The sequence below is a fragment of the Tachysurus fulvidraco genome, chromosome 2 (assembly GCF_022655615.1).
Source record: "Tachysurus fulvidraco isolate hzauxx_2018 chromosome 2, HZAU_PFXX_2.0, whole genome shotgun sequence".
Classification (NCBI taxonomy): Eukaryota; Metazoa; Chordata; class Actinopteri; order Siluriformes; family Bagridae; genus Tachysurus; species Tachysurus fulvidraco.
In genome coordinates, this window is record NC_062519.1 from 22,529,577 (window position 1) to 22,553,325 (window position 23,749).

A 23,749-nucleotide genomic window follows, 5' to 3' on the forward strand; every position below is an offset into this window, starting at 1 on the left:
GCAGGGACGAAAGGAGCCGTGCAGGGTTCAACAGCATTGCCAAGGACAATTTCTATCCAATGCTGGGACAATGTGTGATCGAGTCACTGATACTTGATTTACCAAAACCGCCAGGGGATCTTGGTGTCTGTTCTGAAATCACAGGTCTTGTGGCGAGATGGTTCTCCCCTCTGTAACTAGAGAACTGGGGCTTGATAAGAACAGACTTCTGTCCATGGGGTATCATTTACAGTTTCACCACTAAACATTGCCAAACACAGCCATCTGCCAAAGAGCGGTACAAGACTCATGACTGTGAAAGTACAGTTACTACTAGAAGGCTAAAAAGACACTACATGGACCCCCAGACCCCCGAATCTAAAAAAAAGATAGAACTGTCACAATCTATTGATCTGACAATCTGTATACACTTAACCAACATAAATGTAAACAATGAACATCCCATTCCAGATTTATTCCCCCTCTTTTTCCTGTCATAATGAGCTTCTATTCTTCATGAAAGTTTTCCAATAAATGTTGAATTGTGGCTGTGGAGATTAGTGATCATTCAGCTGTAAGAGCGTTAGTGAGCTCAGACACTGATGTTGGGATGTTGAGGAGACTCCAGTTCCAGTTCATCCCAAAGATGTTCAGTGGGTTTGAGTCAGAGTCAGGGATCAGTGCAGAACACATCAGTTGTAGAATACAGCTCATATTCTACAACTTCATATTAACCTAGGCATCTGTTCTGCTATGTTTCATGCCATAAAACTGATATATATATATGTGTGTGTGTGTGTGTGTGTGTAGGTACCAGGCATCGACATTTTTGGCAGTTATAGATCCAGGATTCTCCGCTGTGGTAAAGTGTGTATCCGTTCTGATGAACACACTGACTGCTCTGGCGCGTGTCACACTCCGGACAACAGGACAGATCCAGGTCAGGATCGGAGCAGTCACACGCTCGCCGTCTGCAGAACACTCTCCCGTCCTGATAAACACATGACACATCACAATATTCAGCACACACGATATTCTCCTTCTTATTGTGGATTTAAATTTGTCTACTCTGAAATCATTCCAGAGGCTGTGCTTGTACTCTTAATGTGTGTGTGTGTGTGTGTGTAAGAAAGAGTGTGAAAGAGAGAGAGAGAGAGAGAGAGATTACCTTACAGGTGCACACAGTGCAGTGATCGTGACCAAGGCTCCACTCTTGTCCGTTGTGTTTTAGCTCTTCACCTTGTATGCAGTCCCCGGTGCATTCTGGGCCATTCACACACACACAGTCAAAGGTTCCTGGCAGGTTCACACACACCGAGTCGTTCCAACATGTGTGTGTATGCATGGTACATTCGTCAATATCTACAACACAAAACCACATCCATACACATGATCACCGGGTTACATTTACACAGTTAACACACATACTGTTCTTAACTAATGTACAACTGAACACTGAACCGCATCGTGAGATTCACTGAAGAGATGTGAAAAACATTCTGCCTGATGTTTGAAGATCTGAAATTTTACAGAGATTTTAAATGAATAAAGGAAGATTTCAGCCATATTAAAATGAGCAAAAATAAAACCCATATTAAAACCCATATTAAAACCCATATTAAAACCCATATGAAAATAAAAACCATATTAAGCGAGCAAAAATATTATTGTAACAAAAAAGACCATATAATTAACTGATCGTTAACTGAACTGATCACAGTGCTGCTCAGAAACCAAACAGATCCATTCTGTCATCTTAACCTGTCTATCACATAGCACAGGGATTAGTGATTGGTTGAGTGGTTATGACACGCCCACTTCTTGTGACATCAGATTTTTATCTCTTTAAAATTGCAGTTACATTTTCATCTATTTATTTATTTATTGCTTATATATATATATATATATATATATATATATACATATATATGTATATATATACATATATACATATATATGTATATATATATATGTATATTTATTGCTAATATATATATATATATAACTTCTTCTACTCAGATATGTAGCCTGAGATTTATTTGTGTCTGAAGGAATACAAAACGTATTAGATCATAATTTACTTTATTAATTTAACTCTCTCTCTCTCTCTCTCTCTCTCCAGTGCAGTGCTTATTTTCCCCGACACTGGCTAGTAAACTGAAAATTGTGTAACTAATATGATGACTTTTGATAATACATATAAAAGATGAAACGTACGGACGTCATAAATTATAAACTTTTACTGAACACATAATGTTTATATGGATATTTTAATGGCAGATGAGTGACAGTAAAGTCTGACCATTCATTTCAGTTCTCAGCGACACGCAACAAACGATTGCAAGGCACCAATCCGAGCGCAGGCCTTGTTAAAGCCCTCCTTCATCTCAGAGATTAAAGTCCAGAGTTTAACCTTCATATAGACCTCTCTTTTGTTTTTTATTTAAGACTATGGCAAATTGATCATGTACTGAAATGCGCATCGTGCCTCGAAGAGAAAACACACTTCTAGTATTTATCACTCCAAAGAGCGCTAAAGCATCTGTCACCCAGCACAGCCCAAAGAGTAATAAATAAATAATGCGTTGTGTCTGACAAGCTGCAAAATGCATAACTACTTTTTCACGCATTACAGAAATACAGAGGAGACAGTTCAGCTGTTTAGAGAGCTGAGACAAAGAACAAGAAACAGGGAGGCTTTTAGGCATTTAAAGAGAAACAAGGAGAAAAAAGGACAGGAACGAAGAAACAAAAGGTGTTATCTATCGCTTCTGGTCAGCAGGAACATCAAGCACAGAACCTGAATCATACACAGAGTCACTGAATCGATTCTTCATCTTCATCTCTTCATACTTCATCCATCCTGATGTTCTAAGCCCTGGTTGAAGTCCCGTCACCTGGTGTGCACTCTGCTGGGGATTGATCCGCATGGACATCCAGTGGCTGGTGGGATTGCTGTGGATGGGGTCACCTGAAGTCGCTCACGATGTCTTTGAACTACCGTTGTGTCAGCCAGCTTTGTGGTCGGATCTTCTTCGGCAGGGAAGGAATTAGATTTGGGTTTGTGGTGTACCTCGAAAATGACAATGACCTGGCAGTTCCTCAGGAGCTCCTGGTTGCTTAATTCCACTCAACTGTTGTAGAAAGGACACTATTTATATTGACATTATTTCCTGTCCAGTGTCACCCAAATGAGAATGAGGTTCACTCCTGAGTCTGGTTCCTCTCAAGGTTTCTATCTCTGGGAGTTTTTCCTCACCACCATCACCTCAGGCCTGATCATTAGATGTTAGAGATAATTAGTAACTTAATTTTAAACTTTACTTTCTGTTTCTATACTTCTGTAAAGCTGCTATGAGACAATATTTAATTTGCTATACAAATACAATTAACTGAATAGAAATCGTCTTCTTAAGTCAAGAATGAAGGACTTCATAAAAAAAAAAAACACACACACAGATGCTTAATAATTTATAGAACATCTGTTTTATGAATAAAATGTGTGGCTGTTGATGTGTGTATGACATGTTAGCATGAGTGTAATTACGCCATGTAAAAGTCTGTGTGTGTGTTGGTGTGTGTTGTGTAGTGAGGACAAAGTCCCACTTATTAATCAGCAGTAATTTTTTACTGTTTTAGTTTAATTGCATTTATGTAAATGAGCCTCAATAAATGGTTTATTCAGGAACTAACATTAGGGATGCTAGCTGAGAGACTGGATCTGGGAATCTGGGAATCTAATGTCCGTGGCCAGTGAGTCGGTGAATTTGGGGTTTCAGCAAAGTGCGAGGGGAGCTGAGGGTCTCAGGAGTCATGTAAGATTAAGAGAAATCCATGTACCAACCCAGATTGTATAAAAAACAAAACAATATCCAACAATAATTCAATTATCGCATTTAAAATCAAGGTTTTACTTTTTAAACAAAATTACAGCTGCCTGTGTTAAATGTGCAGCACGCACACACACCTAAACCTTATGAGGTCATCATTTGGAGCAGAGCTTTGGGTCATTGTCCTGTCGTGGGATGAACTTATCGCCAATCCAGCGCCATCTCCACGCTATGGCATGACGTCGCATGATGGAGAGATGATCTTCAGTGTTCAACATATCCATTAATCTTTCACCAGCACCATCACACCATCACATCCCCTCCACAATATGTGACAGATGGAGTCAATTCTCCTCCAGCATCTTTTCCTTTCTTCTGCAGATCAGAAAAAGTCTTCTCTGCGATCCAAAAACCCGAATCCTCCTCCAGTCAACGTCTGTTTTGCTCTTCTTTTGTTTTTTTGTTCGAATGTTTCCTTTCACTGCATCCTGGAGTTGCCTAATCGCTGCTGAAGATCAGACCTGTGTTCTGTGAGATGTTTGTTCCTTAGAAAAGTCTGACGGTTGTGCACCAGGATTTTGGCTGCAGTGACCCAGGATGGGTTTCCCAGACCACCACAAACCAGACGTCCTATTAGACACGTCTACAGTGTACCTGGACCTGTTGCCATTTTATAAAGCCATAATGTTCAGGAGGTGAACACCAGTATAGCAGCATTGTGAGCAGACACATGTGTGTGTGTGTGTGTGTGTGTGTGTGTGTGTGTGTGTGTGTGTGTGTGTGTTCCAACATGTCGTGTAGTCACACATGGTGCATCTCTTATTCGTCCCCTCTCCTTCATCAGTGCCGGTTTGTGGTCACAGCAGCGCTCTGGCTGGATATTTTGGACTGTACTCCAAGCACAAAAATGCTAATTACGGAAGGCAAAAGCAGAACTAACGTTCCTGTGAACGTGTCAGAGCACAAGGAAAACAAAAAGGAGGAGAGAAATGTGAAAGAGGGAAGAAACAAAGGAGACAAACCATAAGAAAAAGAACAATAAAGAGACGGAAAGAGAGACGGTGAAAAAGGAAATAATAAGGAGAAACGTAATGATGAATACAGAGCTAAGTTAACATTGGGATAGAGAGATGAGTGAATAGAATGTTGGAGCGATGGAGTGATAGTGAAGGAGAAGAGATTTTGGATGTACCGTACGTAATCAGAGGTGGCAAAAGTACACACATCCTTTACTCAAGAAGAAGTAGAGATACTCATTTTTTAAAAGACTCCAGTAAAAGTAGAAGTAGTAACTACACTCTTTTACTCAAGTTAAAGTAAAGAAATATGGGCTCTGACATGTACTTAAGTAAAAATACTACTCTGTTTAGTGTCATGCTGGTAACTGGACGTCATGTTTATATATATATATATATATATATATATATATATATATATATATATATATATATATATATATATGTGTGTGTGTGTGTGTGTGTGTGTGTGTGTGTTTATTTGAATATATAATTTTGGAGTGTGCTGATGGATATTTGTGTTCATCAGCCACAAGAGTGTTACGAAAGGCAGGCACTGATGTAGGTGAGATAGGATGGAGTCAGCGTTCACATTCATCCCAAAGGTGTTCAGTAGGGATGAGATCAGAAAACAACCACATATAGCAGGAAAGGTCAGGTGACCCAATACTTTTGGAAATATAATGTATACCAAGTGTATCACCAAGGCCATATCCCAAACTGTAGGGAGATTCCAGCTCTGTCCTTGAAAACAACTCAAAATTATTGTGATGTTTTACAAATGACAAAATTAATGTTAATTAAATTAAGCACTTCGTGTTTTTTGGGTTGACACCAGGGGCGGTTCTGGGTTTCATCTTTAGGGGGTTTTAGCCCTCAGTGCGAATTTAAAACAAGAAGAGTTCTATATTATATATTATATGACAACTCTGGTAATAAGAATAGTGACATTTCACTGCTTTTGGTTGCCGTCTTTGCGTCTTTCCGACGATTAACGTTGTAGATAAACGCCTCCAGCTCTGACTGCGCGTGCACGCTGCGCGTACCTGTGCTTCTCCGTTCAAATAAAGCAGACAGCTGAAGACGCACTTTTGAAAGACTACAACACACGCGTGTAAAACCAAAGTAAAAAAAATCGCTTTTGGATCAAACTGATAAATAATTTTCTTTCCCATCGACGACATGTCCTGCATTTTAACGTCATTTTTATTGTTTATTTATGAAAGTAAAAATGATCCTTATAGTTTTAGGGTGGCTGAGATTACAGACAGGGGGCTGAAGCCACCCTAAAAAGGGCTAGAACCGCCCCTGGGTGACACAATTCACAACGCATTCGCCAGGAATCCTTTTTGACGCCGATTATTACAAACATCTCCCTCATATATGGCCATGTGTGTTCAGGAATGTCCTCGTTGTTAGTTATTTTAACATCGGTGACTCCCTCTGAATTAACATTAGCCATTCCTTTTGTAGGCGTGCTGCTCTTTGTTAGCTCCGCTATCCTTAGTCTATGTCTGATAGCCAGTAAATAATACAGTACACCAGTCACATGGGGAAAAAGCCGCACAATGATAGGATGATAGGCTGGAAACAGCGCTCAATGAGAAGAAATAATACTAAAGTACAGATTTGAGTCCGTTTTGAAAATGTAAGAAGTAAAAAGTACAGATATTTGTGTAAAAGCTTAATGAGTAAAAGTAAAAAGTTGTCCGAAAAATAAATAGTGGAGTAAAGTACTGATACCAGAAAAATGTACTTAAGTACAGTAACGAAGTATTTTTACTCCGTTACTTCCCACCTCTGTACGTAACAATGTTTCTTTGTACATCTAAGGACACATCAACCGAGAAAACGATGAAGAAATAGAGTGAGAAAACAAAAAAAGAGATGCTGAGAACAAAAAAGAGAGTAGGGCAAGGGAAAGAAAGAAGATGGCTAGAGAAATGTGGAAAAAAATAGCTGGATGATGAGAGGAAAGATGGAGTAAAGACAGAGGAATGAAGAGTTGGGAGTGAGAGAATGAGACAGCAGGATTATGTAATCAAGTCATGGACTGATAGAGAGATAAAGAAAGAGAGGGAGGAGAGAGGGGAAAAGACAGGAAAGTAGATAGAAATCCACTGGTTGATGTGATGGACAGATAAGAGAGAGATGCAGTAGCTCATGGAGTGATAGCAAAGAGGGAAAAAGTACAAAGAGATAAAAGGGCTGAAAGAAAAGTGAAAGGAAAGCAAGAAGAATCAGGATGATGGATTAAATGACAGGAAGTGATGATATAAGCGTGACCCACCCACGCAGGAGCTGCCATCGGGCAGGTGAGAGCCGTCGTCATGGAAACCGCTCCGACACTGGCAGTGGTACCATCCGGGAAGATTGGCACATAGAGAGCGTGTGTGGCACTGAGCAAAACCTTCTACACACTCGTCAACATCTACACACACACACACACAGAGAGAGAGAGAGAGAGAGAGAGAGAGAGAGAGAGAGAGAGAGAGAGAGAGAGTAAGAGAGAGAGAGAGAGAGAGAGAGAGAGAGAGAGAGAGAGAGAGAGAGAGAGAGAGAGAGAGAGAGAGAGAGAGAGAGAGAGAGAGAGAGTAAGAGAGAGAGAGAGAGACAGAGAGAAAGAGTAAGAGAGAGAGAGAGAGAGAGAGAGAGAGAGAGAGAGAGAGAGAGAGAGAGAATATTATGCTGTGGGAAGCATATTACATTTTGTAATAATGCAGCTGAAGATCAGGTAAAACAGTGACCACACACACACACACACACACACACACACACACACACACACACACACACACACACACACACACACACACACACACACAAAACAAGCTAAAACAGTAACAACACACGCATACACACACTCGCATACGCACACACACTTACACACAAAACAAGCTAAGACAGTCAGCTTATACACACAACACACACAGACAGACAGACACACATGCACACACAAAACAAGCTAGAACAGTGACAACCCACCCACACACACACACAAACAAGCTAAAACAATCACACACACACACACACACACACACACACACACACACACACACACACACACACAAGCTATAACAGTGACAACAGACATGCACGCACACACACTGCATGCTAAAACAATGACAACACACACAGGTTTCATGTGTGATTAATCCCACACTGCAGTAATAATGTGTTTATTTTGTCTTTAGATCAGAGGGAAACAGTAAAAGTCGTTTTGTTGTCATTTGGATTGCGTTTCTCTGAGCCACTGCTGGGATCTGTGGTGTGATTTGTTTCCTGTCTCGTTTCCCTTTTTTTTTTTGACGCCACAGCAATTAAGACAGACTCGTGTGATAATGAAGGTCCGTCACAGCAGATAATTAGCTTCCAGCGCTGACTTCAGAGTGCTGCTCTTACTGTCATCATTTACAGTGGAGCTTCTCAATCGGTGCGATTTCCAGAGAAGAGAAGATGCTTACTGCACTTCTTCTTCTGCACTTCTTCTTCTTCCTGTCACAGTCCCAAAGGATGCAGACGGAAATATAACAACAAAGCCGAGTGCTGAGTGCTGTGTGCTGACTTAAACAGCCAGGAAAATGCTAATGATAAGTAGCACTTTTTATTAACACTGTATACAATAGAATAAAAAAATATGAAGTTTAAAACATTTTTGTGACAGATCCACTAAACGACCTCCATTTTTAAAACGTCATTTTTGGTTGTTTCTTCCTTTCTTTTAGCACTACCAAATTTATTTAATTTATTTATTTATTTATTTATTTATTTAATTTTTGTTTGTTTATTTATTCATGCAGCAGTTCTACACTGTTTAAATGCTCAAAAATTTTATTTTTAATTTTTATCTTGTTACATCTTTTAAACATTAGAACATTTATTTTTGATTCGAAACTCCTTATTCTTTTTAATATTTAATAAAGACGATATCTAAAAAAAATTGGTATATGGAAATAAATCCTTCGAATTTAATCCAAAACACATAAAAAAAAAAATAAAAAATCCCGCTCACTTGCTGCAACCATCATAGTCGAAGTCGGTTACCGAAGGCCACAGTGTTAAAATACACTAATCTGAGTATATATATTTTTTCTCCTAATGCTAATGTAGGTATAAGTGCATAGCTAACATCTGTAACATCTGTAACACCTTCTCTGTTAATTTAGTGTGCTGCTGCACTGCTACTTATCTGTACTGTCGGTAAAGTTCTAATTCCTCTTTTCAGTAGTCGTTTAGTAGTCATTTCGTGTCCTAGCTCGCTGTGTGCATGACCTTTAATGGAGTTTTCGAGGATCGGTTAAATGTAAATGAGCCGTGTCAGAACTTGCGCTGTGCCGTGAGGCTGAGCGACGTACAGTACGTGTGCGAGAGCAAGGAAAATCAGCGTCGCTCAAAAGATTTATTTATTTATTATTATTTTTTATAGACAACATAAACCAAATGATGTTTCAGCGTTTTATGGCTCTGTGCTTATCATGAACATTTACAGTGATTCGGGTGATATTTGAAATACACTCATTCAGTCGACACCGTTGTCGTTGTGGTAAGCATTCTTAAAAGGGGACATTAAAAATGAAATTCATAAATAAGTCTACAAAACATATGCAAACATAAGTAGTGCTGCATATAAAGAGAGAGACAGAGAGAGAGAGAGAGAGAGAGAGAGAGAGAGAGATTTAAAGACAATAAGGTCTCTTGGCAGGAGGCTAACAGATGAAGTGTGTAAACTCCATTTGCTATCAGACACTTCATAGCGTGCACAAAGACACAAATCTGCTGCTTTCATCCCAGCAGAGAGACAGATGGAGATCCTGCCTCACTTGCAGAATGTGCATTTACACACTGAAGGGCTTCATGTGTCTCTGAAACTCCGCCAACACGCCGGCAGGGAGGAAGCTCATTACCGACGTGACGTTTTTCATTTGCAGCGTACAAGCAGCAACCAGGTCTATTTTTTTTTTTTTTTTTACCCCTTTCGAAAAAGTGCTCCAACTGCCTCGGTTCTCTCGCTAGGATGTAATCGAGTGTGTACGATCCTCCACATCAACCACACACACACACACACACACACACACACACACACACACACACACACACACACACACACACACACACACGACACACCAGCTGTGAGATTATAAAAAATTACTGAGAGGATTAATGTGTTTTTAGGCCGAGGGACTAGAACACGATGATGACAAGAATTAAGGCATCTGCTGGAAATGGAGAGAGAGAGAGAGAGAGAGAGAGAGTACACAAAACGCTACAGAACACTCCAACAGAGTACAAACAGCAAAACCGTACTGAACTTTAATTATAAAGAATAACAACAACCAAAAAAAAAAAAGCGTGCCAATCAGCTATTCATCTATGGGGCGGAGATAAGCACAGACAGCTCAAATGTGCTGTATTGTGTCATTGGGCTAATAATCTGTGAATGGATTTGAGTTGCTGACTCGATTATACCATCGACATACCACATGACCGCTATCAGCCAATCAGCTTACAGTATTCAATTTCAATTTATTTGTATAGCGCATTTAACAATTCCCACTGTCTCAAAGCAGCTTTACAGAAGTATGGAAACAGAAGAGAGAGAGAGAGAAAGAAAAAAAGAAAGAAATATATAATAATAACAAAAATGAATGAATAAATAAATAAATAAATAAATAAATAAATAAATAAATAAATAAATAAATAAGAATATAAAAATAATTAAATATTATACAATTAAAGTTTAAAATTCATTTCAAAATATTATGAAAAATATCCCTAATGAGCAAGCCGGAGGCGACGGCAAGGAAAAACTCCCTGAGAGGATATGAGGAAGAACCCTCGCGAGGAACCAGGCTCAGAAGGGAACTTCATCCTCATTTGTATGACACTGGACAGGAAATGATGTAAATGTAACAAAATGTCCTCACTTCCCAGTGTTTGCTCTGATCCGGTCATTACACCTGCTGTAGTGTGTGTTCAGACTTTTAGCACAAAACACTAGTAACCACTACTGAGGAAGCCTGCGATGGAAACTTTTACTAAAAAACATCCCATAATGTGAGAACTTCTATCTGTTCTAATCTCCTCATCAGACCCACTGAGAGCGCTGACCTGTGGAGCTTCTGGAAACCATGGCAACAGATGAAGTCAAACAGAGTTCCACTTTCGACCACCAAATGTGTGAAGTCGGATATAAAGCAGTGCAAAACCTGCCTTCAGGATTCAGAGATAAAGAAGTGTATTAACAATACACAACACGTGACTCACACAGGCGGCAACAAAACAACACACAACACGTGACTCACACAGGCAACAACAAAACAACACACAACACGTGACTCACACAGGTGACAACAAAACAACACACAACACGTGACTCACACAGGCGGCAACAAAACAACACACAACACGTGACTCACACAGGCGACAACAAAACAACACACAACACGTGACTCACACAGGCGGCAACAAAACAACACACAACACGTGACTCACACAGGCGACAACAAAACAACACACAACACGTGACTCACACAGGCGGCAACAAAACAACACACAACACGTGACTCACACAGGCGGCAACAAAACAACACACAACACGTGACCCACACAGGCAACAACAAAACAACACACAACACGTGACTCACACAGGCGACAACAAAACAACACACAACACGTGTCTTACACAGGCGACAACAAAACAATACACAACACGTGACTTACACAGGTGACAACAAAACAATACACAACACGTGACTTACACAGGCGACAACAAAACAATACACAACACGTGACTTACACAGGCAACAACAAAACAATACACAACACGTGACTTACACAGGCAACAACAAAACAACACAACACGTGACTTACACAGGCGACAACAAAACAATACAAAACACGTGACTTACACAGGCAACAACAAAACAATACACAACACGTGACTTACACAGGCGACAACAAAACAACACAACACGTGACTTACACAGGCGACAACAAAACAACACACAACACGTGACTCACACAGGCGACAACAAAACAACACACAACACGTGACTCACACAGGCGACAACAAAACAACACACAACACGTGACTCACACAGGCGGCAACAAAACAACACACAACACGTGACTCACACAGGCGGCAACAAAACAACACACAACACGTGACTCACACAGGCGGCAACAAAACAACACACAACACGTGACTCACACAGGCGACAACAAAACAACACACAACACGTGACTCACACAGGCGACAACAAAACAACACACAACACGTGTCTCACACAGGCGACAACAAAACAATACACAACACGTGACTTACACAGGTGACAACAAAACAATACACAACACGTGACTTACACAGGCGACAACAAAACAATACACAACACGTGACTTACACAGGCAACAACAAAACAATACACAACACGTGACTTACACAGGCAACAACAAAACAACACAACACGTGACTTACACAGGCGACAACAAAACAATACAAAACACGTGACTTACACAGGCAACAACAAAACAACACAACACGTGACTTACACAGGCGACAACAAAACAATACACAACACGTGACTTACACAGGCAACAACAAAACAATACACAACACGTGACTTACACAGGCGACAACAAAACAACACACAACATGTGTCTTACACAGGCGACAACAAAACAATACACAACACGTGACTTACACAGGCAACAACAAAACAATACACAACACGTGACTTACACAGGCAACAACAAAACAACACAACACGTGACTTACACAGGCGACAACAAAACAATACAAAACACGTGACTTACACAGGCAACAACAAAACAATACACAACACGTGACTTACACAGGCAACAACAAAACAATACACAACACGTGACTTACACAGGCGACAACAAAACAACACACAACATGTGTCTTACACAGGTGACAACAAAACAACACACAACACGTGACTTACACAGGCAACAACAAAATACACAACGTGTCTTACACAGGCGACAACAAAACAATACCCAACACGTGACTTACACATTCGACAGCAAAACAATACAAAACACGTGACTTACACAGGCAACAACAAAACAATACACAACACGTGACTTACACAGGCAACAACAAAACAACACAAAACGTGACTTACACAGGCAACAACAAAATACACAACGTGTCTTACACAGGCGACAACAAAACAATACACAACATGTGACTTACACAGGCGACAACAAAACAATACACAACACGTGACTTACACAGGCAACAACAAAATACACAACGTGTCTTACACAGGCGACAACAAAACAATACACAACACGTGACTTACACAGGCGACAACAAAACAACACACAACACGTGTCTCACACAGGCGACAACAAAATTATACACAACATGTGACACACAGAAGACAGCAAAATTTCACACAATACATGACTTTCACAGACGACAATAAAAACAACACACAATTACTAACAATATAACAATTTGTATTGTGTTTGATGAAACGCATCTAATTAAATTGTGACATTCTACAAAAGCCCAAAAACAAAGGAATCAGAGAAGCTGCTGTGATTCTGCTGTGAATGTATTGATGCATTAAGCAAGAGTTGTCTTTTTTTGGTCTTTAATTCTCACTGTATTCAGAGCTGAAAGACTTTGCTGTCAGAAACAGAACTAATCCTTTAATGTGTATCAGGACCAATGGAGGTGGCAGAAAACCAGGAGCCAAACACTTAGACAAACCGCAAGCACAACAAACCGCCAGTGTTACTGATGTAGCAAATGACTTGGTTCAAAGGAAGGTTTCAGAGAGTGTCACAGGTGAGGCTACACAGAAACAGAAAACACAAGACCAAAGAGAACAAGCACAACACAAAACCACTGACTGACATCAACAAATCAGACGAAACTCAACATTAACGAAGCAGAAGGATCACAACAGATTAGCATTAGAAAAGACCTCGGAGCTGCTAAAGACCTGCACAGGAGAAGAAGCGTCTTCCAAAGACAAACTAAAGAGAACGAGGCACACGGCCACAGTTAGACTGGCACATGATCAAAGCTCCCGTCATCTCGTCGACACGCGACGGCAGCTAAAACTCTAGCGCTAACCAGACACTGACACAGCTGTTTAACGCTGACGGGTTTCTCTCGCTGCTAAGAAAGTTCTCTGATTAAAGACGGCTTCCTGAATCCCTTCATAACTCATGTAGTGCGCGAACTTGTTTATAAATTAATAAGTAAACTGACACATTTTTTTATTTAGCACTTTGGTATTCAGAGCTAGCATGTAACATGTGGGTCGACCTTAAAAAAATATCTGAGGTCTCTAATCTCTAAGGCTCTATGTACAGCACAGTCTGGGAGAGATCCACTGGAGGATGGAACTGATATGGAAGTAGCTAAGGACTAACTAGCTAGCTAGTGTCTGGAGTAAGAAGCTTTAGTCTAACCCATGTTAAGTTGCTAGCTTGCTATTACTAGCTATGATTACAACAGCCTGTTGAATTAAAAGCTAATCGCTGCTCAGGACGATCATGTTGTTCACAGCATAATAAGCTCATTTTCCAGGCGCTGACACAAAATCCAGTTCACAGATGAAACATTCTCTTGAAGTCAGGATTATTACAGACCCGTCACAGCCGGCACTTGACATATTGCCCTCAAAACGCAAAATCCCCTACTACTGCTCTGACGTGCTTATTAATAATCCCAATATGTCTACAAACCGTTACTCTTTAATTACTAATCGCATCACGTTTACTTCTGTTACTCTTTACCAATTACCAATCCCATTATATCTACCTGTCACTCTTTAATTACTAATCCCATCATGTCTAACACAGTCTCTTATTACTAATCCCTTGTCTACCACTATTACTCTAATCACTAATCCCATAAGGTCTACCACTGTTAGTCATTCATTACTAATCCCTTGTCTACCACTGTTACTCTAATTACTAATCCCATAACGTCTACCACTGTTACTCTAATCACTAATCCCCCAACGTCTACCACTGTTAGTCATTCATTACTAATCCCATGTCTACCACTGTTACTCTAATTACTAATCCCATAACGTCTACCACTGTTAGTCACTCATTACTAATCCCTTGTCTACCACTGTTACTCTAATTACTAATCTCATAATGTCTACCACTGTTAGTCACTCATTACTAATCCCTTGTCTACCACTGTTACTCTAATTACTAATCCCATAACGTCTACCACTGTTAGTCACTCATCACTAATCCCTTGTCTACCACTGTTACTCTAATTACTAATCCCATAACGTCTACCACTGTTAGTCACTCATCACTAATCCCTTGTCTACCACTGTTACTCTAATTACTAATCCCATAACGTCTACCACTGTTAGTCACTCATCACTAATCCCTTGTCTACCACTGTTACTCTAATTACTAATCCCATAACGTCTACCACTGTTACTCTAATCACTAATCCCCCAACGTCTACCACTGTTAGTCACTCATTACTAATCCCATGTCTACCACTGTTACTCTAATTACTAATCCCATAACGTCTACCACTGTTAGTCACTCATCACTAATCCCTTGTCTACCACTGTTACTCTAATTACTAATCCCATAACGTCTACCACTGTTAGTCACTCATCACTAATCCCTTGTCTACCACTCTTACTCTAATTACTAATCCCATCACGTCTACTGCTGTTAGTGATGTATTACTAATTCCAAGTCTACTGCTGTTACTTTAACAGAGATAGACATGATGGGATTAGTAGTTAGAGTAACAGAGGTAGACAAGGGATTAGTAATGAGTGACTAACAGCGGTAGACATGATGGGATCAGTAATTAAAGAGTAACATTGGTAGATGTGATGGGATTAGTAATAAGCGACTAACAGTGGTTGACATAATGCGATTAGTAATTAGAGTAACAGTGGTAGACAAAGGATTAGTAATAAGTGACTAACAGCAGGAGACATGATGGGATCAGTGATTAGTCACTTATTACTAATCCTATGCCTAGCACTGTTACTCTATTTACTAATCCCATCATGTCTACCACTGTTAGTCACTTATTACTAATCCTATGCCTAGCACTGTTACTCTATTTACTAATCCCATCATGTCTACCACTGTTAGTCACTTATTACTAATCCCATGTCTACCACTGTTCTTCTCCAATTACTAATCCCATACTATTTAGAGCAGTTATGTGGATACATTTTTAAAATCTAGCTGATTTCATCCCGTCATGTCTACATATGCTAGCTAAGGATAACAGCTAGCAAGCAGATTATTACAATTTCACATTTTAGATATATAATATATAATATATAAATACTTCAATATCCTGGGTGAGGTATAGATGATCAAAGAAGCCCAAATGATAAGGTATGTAAATGTAATATAATAAGAAGAGTAATACAAAGAGGACATGTTTACCTGTCTCACAGAGTCCGCCAGTGAAGCCTGAAGGACACACACAAGTGTTTGGAGACGCACAAGTTCCTCCGTTGAGACAGACATCCTTACAAACCGCTGCAGAGAGGAGGTACACGGAGGTCAGTCTGCAGTTGCTTCAGCACAAGCGTTAAGAGAAAGGACAGACACAACTATACAGACATGATGAACCAACATTCGTGTAATTTAGATTTGTCATCTCAAAGCAGGAAGGCCATGTGTCACCGTGAGCAGGAACAGCAAGAAACATTTCATCAGCCAACATCTGTTCTGTGAAACCTCCATTATGCTCCTTTTTTAAATGAGAAATGTTTTCTCTTCATGTTGAATATTTTCCCCATCATTTAACCCCAAACCTTCACTTCCTCCTGTCTTTTCTTTCGTCTGTCTCGATGTGGGGTTCGGGTTTGGGGGGTGTGGCCAAAAAGCAAGCAAACAAACAAACAAACAAACAAATAAATAAATGAAATCTGCAATAATATTTGGGATTTTAATTGTTATAATTAAGCGGCACAGTTAAGCTTGTTTTATTTTTACTCATTTTGATACAGAAGTGCATTTCTTGTCTATATCCACATACGTAGTTGGGGGGGGGGACTGAGTAAAACGATCTATTTCCTTAGGTAATAAATAAAGTTCCTTAAACTGTAATAATGAGTAAACATGAGTGGAACAGAAAGCTAAAAAAGAGCGAAACGCAGCAGTAACAAAACTGACCGAGGCAGGATTCAAACGCTTCTAAAAAATACACGATGCTCTGCTCTCCAGAATGATTAAAACACTCAATTAAAAAAAAAACACACCAAGAATTCATGCAGACAACAGGAAACAACTGATTACTTAAAAAAAACCTCTCAAACATATTTTACTGAAAAGAAACATCAGTCGTGAATAAAATGCTTCATTACATGAAATGAATCAAATCAAAATAAGCCCATTCTTTAGAAACCTGTGATTTGTAAAAAAACAACAACAACAAAAAATCTTGAAACAATTTACATTAAAAATAAAACATTTACATTTAAATAAAACTTGTATCTTATCACTTCTTGTAGTAAATGAATGGTGCCAGTATTTATAGACACACTGTAATAAGTCTGTCTGTGTTTTTGTCCTGTGTCTGTCTGCTGCCTACGCCAGGAAGATTCCTCAATTGAGGAATACGCCAAGGTCTTTTTGGACCTATGTAACCAAGTGGACAATGAGGAGCAGGTGTGGTGACAGGGAGGAGCAGACGAAGGCGGGGCAGACACGTGACAAGAAACATAAACAAACAAATGCACGTAGCCAAAGTCCGGGCTGAATCAGAACACACACATTATACGTCTAAATAAATCCTGACTGAACAGAAACGATATGAATTTGTAGAAAGGATCAGCAGGCAGGATGAGGAAGGAGCTTTGATAGACGTGTGTGTACATTTTCAAGATTCAGTGTCATTTAGAGGACATGAAGTGATGAAATCATGCCTTACATTGTGTGTATGTGTGTGTTGTGCAGTGTGAAGTGTTTACTCTTCAGAGAAATGTTTAGAAATGATTCAGTCTGCAGGAAATTACAGCGTTTGAACTGTACACAGCTACACACAAGCGCCCAGTTGTTGAGTGCGGTGAGACTGTAGGATTTAACACTGAGGCCTGATGGGAAATCACTCGGCACTTCATCGCAGTGCAGAATGGTGTAATGAGGAAATTATCTAAGGTCTTTTTACTCTCTTTCTTTCCCTGATTAAAAAGTGAATACTGTGATTATTGCGTGACAAATTGCTGCCAACTGACAGACCGATTTTCCACACGTTCAGACAATGACGGTGCAAATCGAATGGGGTGGGGGTGGGGAAATGACAATGGATAAAGATGTCAAGGAGAAGGAAGACGTATGGGATGCAAAGGGAAGTTCTACGGAGTAAGAGCTGCAGGAGGATATGTCCTTTACGTACCCTGGCTGCATGTGAGCCTTTCATCGTGTTTATATCGGAGTCTGACATGCGGATTGGATGAAGAGTCCGATGCTCTGATCACTACACTACTATTTATTAGCAAGCTTCTTTTTATAAACTCAAAATATACTTACTGTTTTTCCTTTGTTCCCTTTTATTTATATATTTATTTTGTGTTGTAATTCATTTGCATAATCACATGGTTTTACTTTACCATATAAAATGCATTGGGTGTATATGGGGTAGATGATGATGATTGTATTAATATAGCCTTTCTTCACCTTTGCGCATCTCATTTTAAGGTTTTATTATAATCTTTCCATCCTCACCCGAGGTATCGAGTCAACCAAAGGTGAAAGTGTGGAGAAGCGGATCATTACGGCGTATTAAACAGAGCACAACGACATAGACGATGACTGAAGACATTCAAATCACACATCACGGTCCGGTGTGTGACGAGCACAAACGACTAACAGCCTGAAAAGGATCAGAGTTAGAGACAAACAAAGGAGGAGTTGGCAAAAATAATGGATGAGCTCCATATCAAGTGACTGCTCAGGCATTTTAAATCAGATAGATGAACAGGAATCTGAGCAGATTTATAGTCAAGCTGCAGAAAATGCTCGTTTATTTCCTTAGAACTTTTTAAAGTGTATTACAAAGAACAAATAAATAAAACTGGGCTCATATACTGACAATCACCCTAACCTTTCATAAGCATTACTGAATGATGCAATATTATTACTACTCCTACTTCTAATAATAACACTACTGTTACTAGTAGTACGAATACTACTATATCTACTACTGCTAATATTACTACGACTACTCATATGGTGTTAACTACTATTCTAAATATTATTACATTATGGTTTCAACATTGAAGGTGGGGTCTCCGTTGTTTGAGAAATGCTGCAGAAAACTGAGTCGGGACGACAAACAAAACAAATACAAAACTAACGGGTTGCCAATGAACAGAAAGGGGCGGGGCTTGTCAATATGCGGCGGAGAGAGTGTTCAGTGCGCATGTGTGACATTAGCAGAAAGCGGTTTTAGCATTGACATGGAGGATAAAAACAAAGAAAGAAAGCGAAGAAAGGCTTACGATAAGGCAAGAAGTAGAACGTGTTAATATAGTATCAGCTTTCCAGAGCTGGAGAGAACTGAAGGAGCTGGAAGTTGGCCACATATTCACAGGTTGGAGTTTCCCGAGTCAATAACTCTTGAGCTAAACGCTGTTACTACACAAATAACACCTCTTTTCTATCGTAGTAATGTAGAGAGGCAGCTACAACCACCTTTTGTGTAGTAACAGCGTTTAGCTCAGGAGTTACTGACTCGGGAACGATCTGTGACTATGTGGCCGACTTTACTTAAGACGCCGAGGCGCTTTTTTCCTTCTTGATAGGTGAGTAACGTTGGTATTGCTTTGTTACACAGAACTAATATATGCCTTTGTCCTTTACATGATTATGCTTGTGTGTCATTTTTGCTTGTTTGTTTATCTACAATCGTATTGTTCTTCCCTTCAGCTATGATAAAGACACTTTTCTTTCCATTAGTTGCCTGGGTTACGTATGTATATGTGGGCGGAGATATCGATACAGGGGTGGGACCCGTTTGGGTTAGGGGTGTGTTTGTTTTGGTGATTTCAAATATTAACATTGGCTTTCAAAAAACGGAGACCCCACCTTTAAGTATTAATTCGATAATAATACTATTACTAATTCTCTTTAATCCTAATAAGTTTCGTAACTCAAGTTTATAAGTTTTCAAAAGAAATGCTGTTTATATTCATATTGGGTTTACTCAGGTGTTTTAGTTTCACTGTTATGTGCACGGTGTCTCTGTGGGATCAAAATCCAGACCTTAATGCAGGGATAGAAGGCAGACTGTGTTTTATTAAAGATGAATAAAATAACTACTCTAACCCACACAGGAAAACAAACTATGGAACAAAATACAAAACTGGATACAGGGAACCCGAAAACCGAAGGCATAAAGATGGCTAACCAAAGATGGTCAACAACAGCCAAAAACAGCAAGTATAAATAAGGAAGGGAGGTAATTAGCAAATTTTAGGAACTTGTGTGTCGAATGAAAAAGGAAAAAGGATCAGCCGAGGCAACAGGTGGAAACAAATAACACAAAGCACATGGGAAAGTAACATAAACAAAGATCTCTCAGATCGCCCTCTGGTGTTGTGGCAGGGAATTGTCCAGCAGTCCATGATATTCACTATCTGAAATGGTGTTCACTAAATTCTACAGTTAGGGTTAGGGTTAGATGATCAAATAGGTCACGCCTGCCCGATGACGCAATATCTGTTACGTTGTTCTGACATCCTGGAAATAAGTGCATCCCTATCTGAAATGTCTTAGAAGGTAAATACATAGAAATTTAGAATTCCACAACACCAGCGCTCTAAATAAAACAGAGCGGAAACACAAAAACAACATAAAAAAAAAAATACACTGCTAGTGTAAGGTATGTTAGCAGTTATTACTAATTAACAGTAACAGTGGCAGTCTGCCCTTATGCCTTATCTTCTGGCTCTTTATTTTAGTGATGCTGATATGAGTATACCTGCAGGCATGTAATAATCTCTCTCTCTCTCTTTTTATATTTCTGTCCTTCAGTGAATACCGAAGCTAAAAACTTCCGTCATCATAAAAATCCCTCACAAGTATCTTGAAGATTCTTCAGCACATTCTATATGGTTTGTCTTAGCATTATACATTTATAACAGACTTTCTCTCTAGTCCATTTCACCCAGAGGAGGACGGCTTCCCTTCTTTGCCTTCCCATTTCTCATGGTTTCTTCTTCATGCCGTCTCAGTCAGGTTGTCCTTATTTTAACGAAGCAAAGACCGTTAGTCTCATTAATTAATGACTGACTCGGTCACCTTGCTGAACTGTTCAGTGGCCTCAATTTGGAGCCTGAGTTTTTCTGTGGTAATAAACTGCACCCACTGAAATTAACTACAATTACCACAGAACAAATTTAGCTGTAGGTCACGTTGAGAAACGTCTCACTGCAACCTCTGCAGCCTCCAATCAAGTCTGATTAAGCTGCTTTCTAATCTATCAGCTGTTCCTCTGCTGGATCGTTATAAACCTGTACATTGGTTGTTCTGTCATTTGGATGGGAAACTCTTTAACTATTTGTTTTCCACTCATTCCATACCTACAAGTTGTAATTTCACAGTTCTGACATGGTTTATTTGTTTTGTTATTTTTCTATCACTAAAAGCTGCCATTTTAACAGGGGTGTGTAGACTTTTATCCATCGTACATGCATCTGTAGTACTTGTACAATAAGAATATTACTGGAGCTCTGATTGGAACTGGTGTCTATGGAAAGAGGAGACAAAAATTAAGCTTCGCGTTAGTTCTGGCAGGCCACGTCATCAAGCGTGCATCAGCTGTTAATCAGCAGTCCATGACGCGCACCAATCCGGTAACGACATAAATAATTACCCGTCCATTTGAAGTCCCAATCATTGAGCCGCTTTCTAGCGCGTTGCCGCTGCTGCGACTTAAACTCCCTCCTCCAACCCCGACTCCACCATGCCAGAACCCGAGTTCGTTGTACCAGTTTATGTCTTAAATCTCCACATATTCTCTCTCTCCCCCTCTCTCTAATTATTAAATTATTTATTTATCCATTTATTCTTTTATTATTTGCAAAAAAACAAAAAAACAACAAAAAAAACAACCTCCATGCATGATTAATGGTTCTGTTATAGGGGGGTCTATTCTATTTTCTTGTGCTGCTCTCCCCGCTCGGTCCATCCATGCGCACGGACAGGCGCGTGGATTCCTGCCCCGAACAGAACCATACTGCCAACACTAACTGTATGCTATCATCTAATAAATTCTCATTTGACAAAGTGGTCCTGACAGAAATATACCTTGTTGGCAACAAACATGAAGGTATAAAGGTATGTTTAGTGTAGAAAGAAGGATAGATACACAGAAAAGTGCTTAATCCTCCCTGTTAAACCTGCTTTTCCTCAAATACCCTAGAAACCCCGTTAGGTCATGTAGCATCACGGACTCCATGAAGAACCTGAAGAATTTAAATGAAAATCTGTCTGCTTCACAACTGGATTATGGTTGAATCATCCCGCAAGATAATGATCCAAAATACACCATAAAAAGGGTTTAATGACAAGAGAAACAAGCTTTAGGCCATTGTCCTCTGTTACGCTGTAGTATGCTTTGGGATTTTGCTTATGATTTTTGTGTATTTTGGGTGTCTTTCGGTGTCTGTTTCTTGTTTCAGCCCTTCCAATTACTTCATTGGACAATCATCGTATGCTCTATGCCCCGCCTCTTTGTGATGTCATTGGCTGGATGGGAATTTCAGGTGGACATTTAAACCACGTCAGCGAGAGTCCCGGGGGCAGAGAAAAAGCCGGTTTCGAATGGTTGTATGCGGTGGTGTGCGTTTCGTGTTACCTCATTGTGCAAAGCACTGTGTATATTGTAGAACTTGTGTGTTGATTTAGTCATTTTGTGTTTTCTGCCTTATTGTATGTGCGTCCTGTTGTATGTGTTTCCATGTAATTTTGTAAATATGGGTATATGTAGATATTGTAAATACACCTTGTTCGGTGGTTTGTAGGAAGTCGGTGCCAGTTTTGTTATTTGGTTTATTATTGTTTTTGGCTTGATAGGGAGCGAGGGAAGGACATGTATTTTCTTTTCTTTTCTTTGGATCAGGTTAACTGAGTGGTACTTGTTGAGTTAGAGGGACTTTTATTTATTATTTTGGCCTTTCAGACTTCTGAAACCGTAACCACCAAAAAGAAAAACGAATAAATCCAAGAAGTGAAACTGTCGTGCCACGTTTTTTTTTTTTTCCTTTTCTCTTTTCATGCTGATTTTTATTTTTACCTGTATGTTATGGTCTGACCTAGACCAGGTCGTAACATCCTCTCATGTAAAACCAGCTGAATATCCATGTGGATATATCTGTAGAGGTAAATCACAGCAGATGACTGAGGATCCTAGAGGATCTGGAGAGAGATTTACGGAGAAAATCTTCACACACAGTAACTGAAGCTCAGGAGATGACATGGGGTATCATTACTACAGTTAATGTCCACTCCTGATGAGGTGTTTTTTAACAGGATATCAAACACATTTGCACAACAGTTGCACATAAAAGGCTTAGACATGGCAACCCAAATGTTATAAACCAGATCACAGATACACTATACTAATAACCAATAATAATAATTGTACTGGTTATCCTTGCCAACTCTAGTAACACAGGAATAGTATCAGGATATATGATTAGATTTATTTAGCAAAGGATTAGTGGCAACACGCTGTAAGAAAACATGGAGCGTGAAGCATTTACAGCATTTAGCAGACGCACTTATCCAGAGCGACTTACATTTTATCTCATTTTTATACAACTGAGCAATTGAGGGTTAATGGCCTTGCTCAGCAGTGGCAGCTTAGTGGACGTAGGATTCGAACTCACAACCTTCCGATTGGTAGCCCAACACCTTATATATATA

At 39.6% G+C, this 23,749-nt stretch overlaps 1 protein-coding gene across 3 annotated transcripts in view; it reads right to left on the reverse strand.

The window, feature by feature from the left end:
• LOC113646190 (protein kinase C-binding protein NELL1) overlaps nucleotides 1-23,749 on the reverse strand; it is a 183,209-nt gene that overhangs the window by 7,795 nt on the left and 151,665 nt on the right. Inside the window, exons 15-18 of one of the 3 annotated variants that reach the window (XM_027152256.2) lie at nucleotides 16,259-16,354; nucleotides 7,116-7,256; nucleotides 1,148-1,341; nucleotides 794-970 (exon numbers count right to left, since the gene is read on the reverse strand). In XM_027152256.2, coding sequence (XP_027008057.2) covers nucleotides 794-970; nucleotides 1,148-1,341; nucleotides 7,116-7,256; nucleotides 16,259-16,354 — 608 coding nt within the window. The remainder of the gene's footprint in view (nucleotides 1-793; nucleotides 971-1,147; nucleotides 1,342-7,115; nucleotides 7,257-16,258; nucleotides 16,355-23,749) is intronic. The other 2 variants (XM_047802902.1, XM_047802903.1) reach the window with 2 other exon arrangements.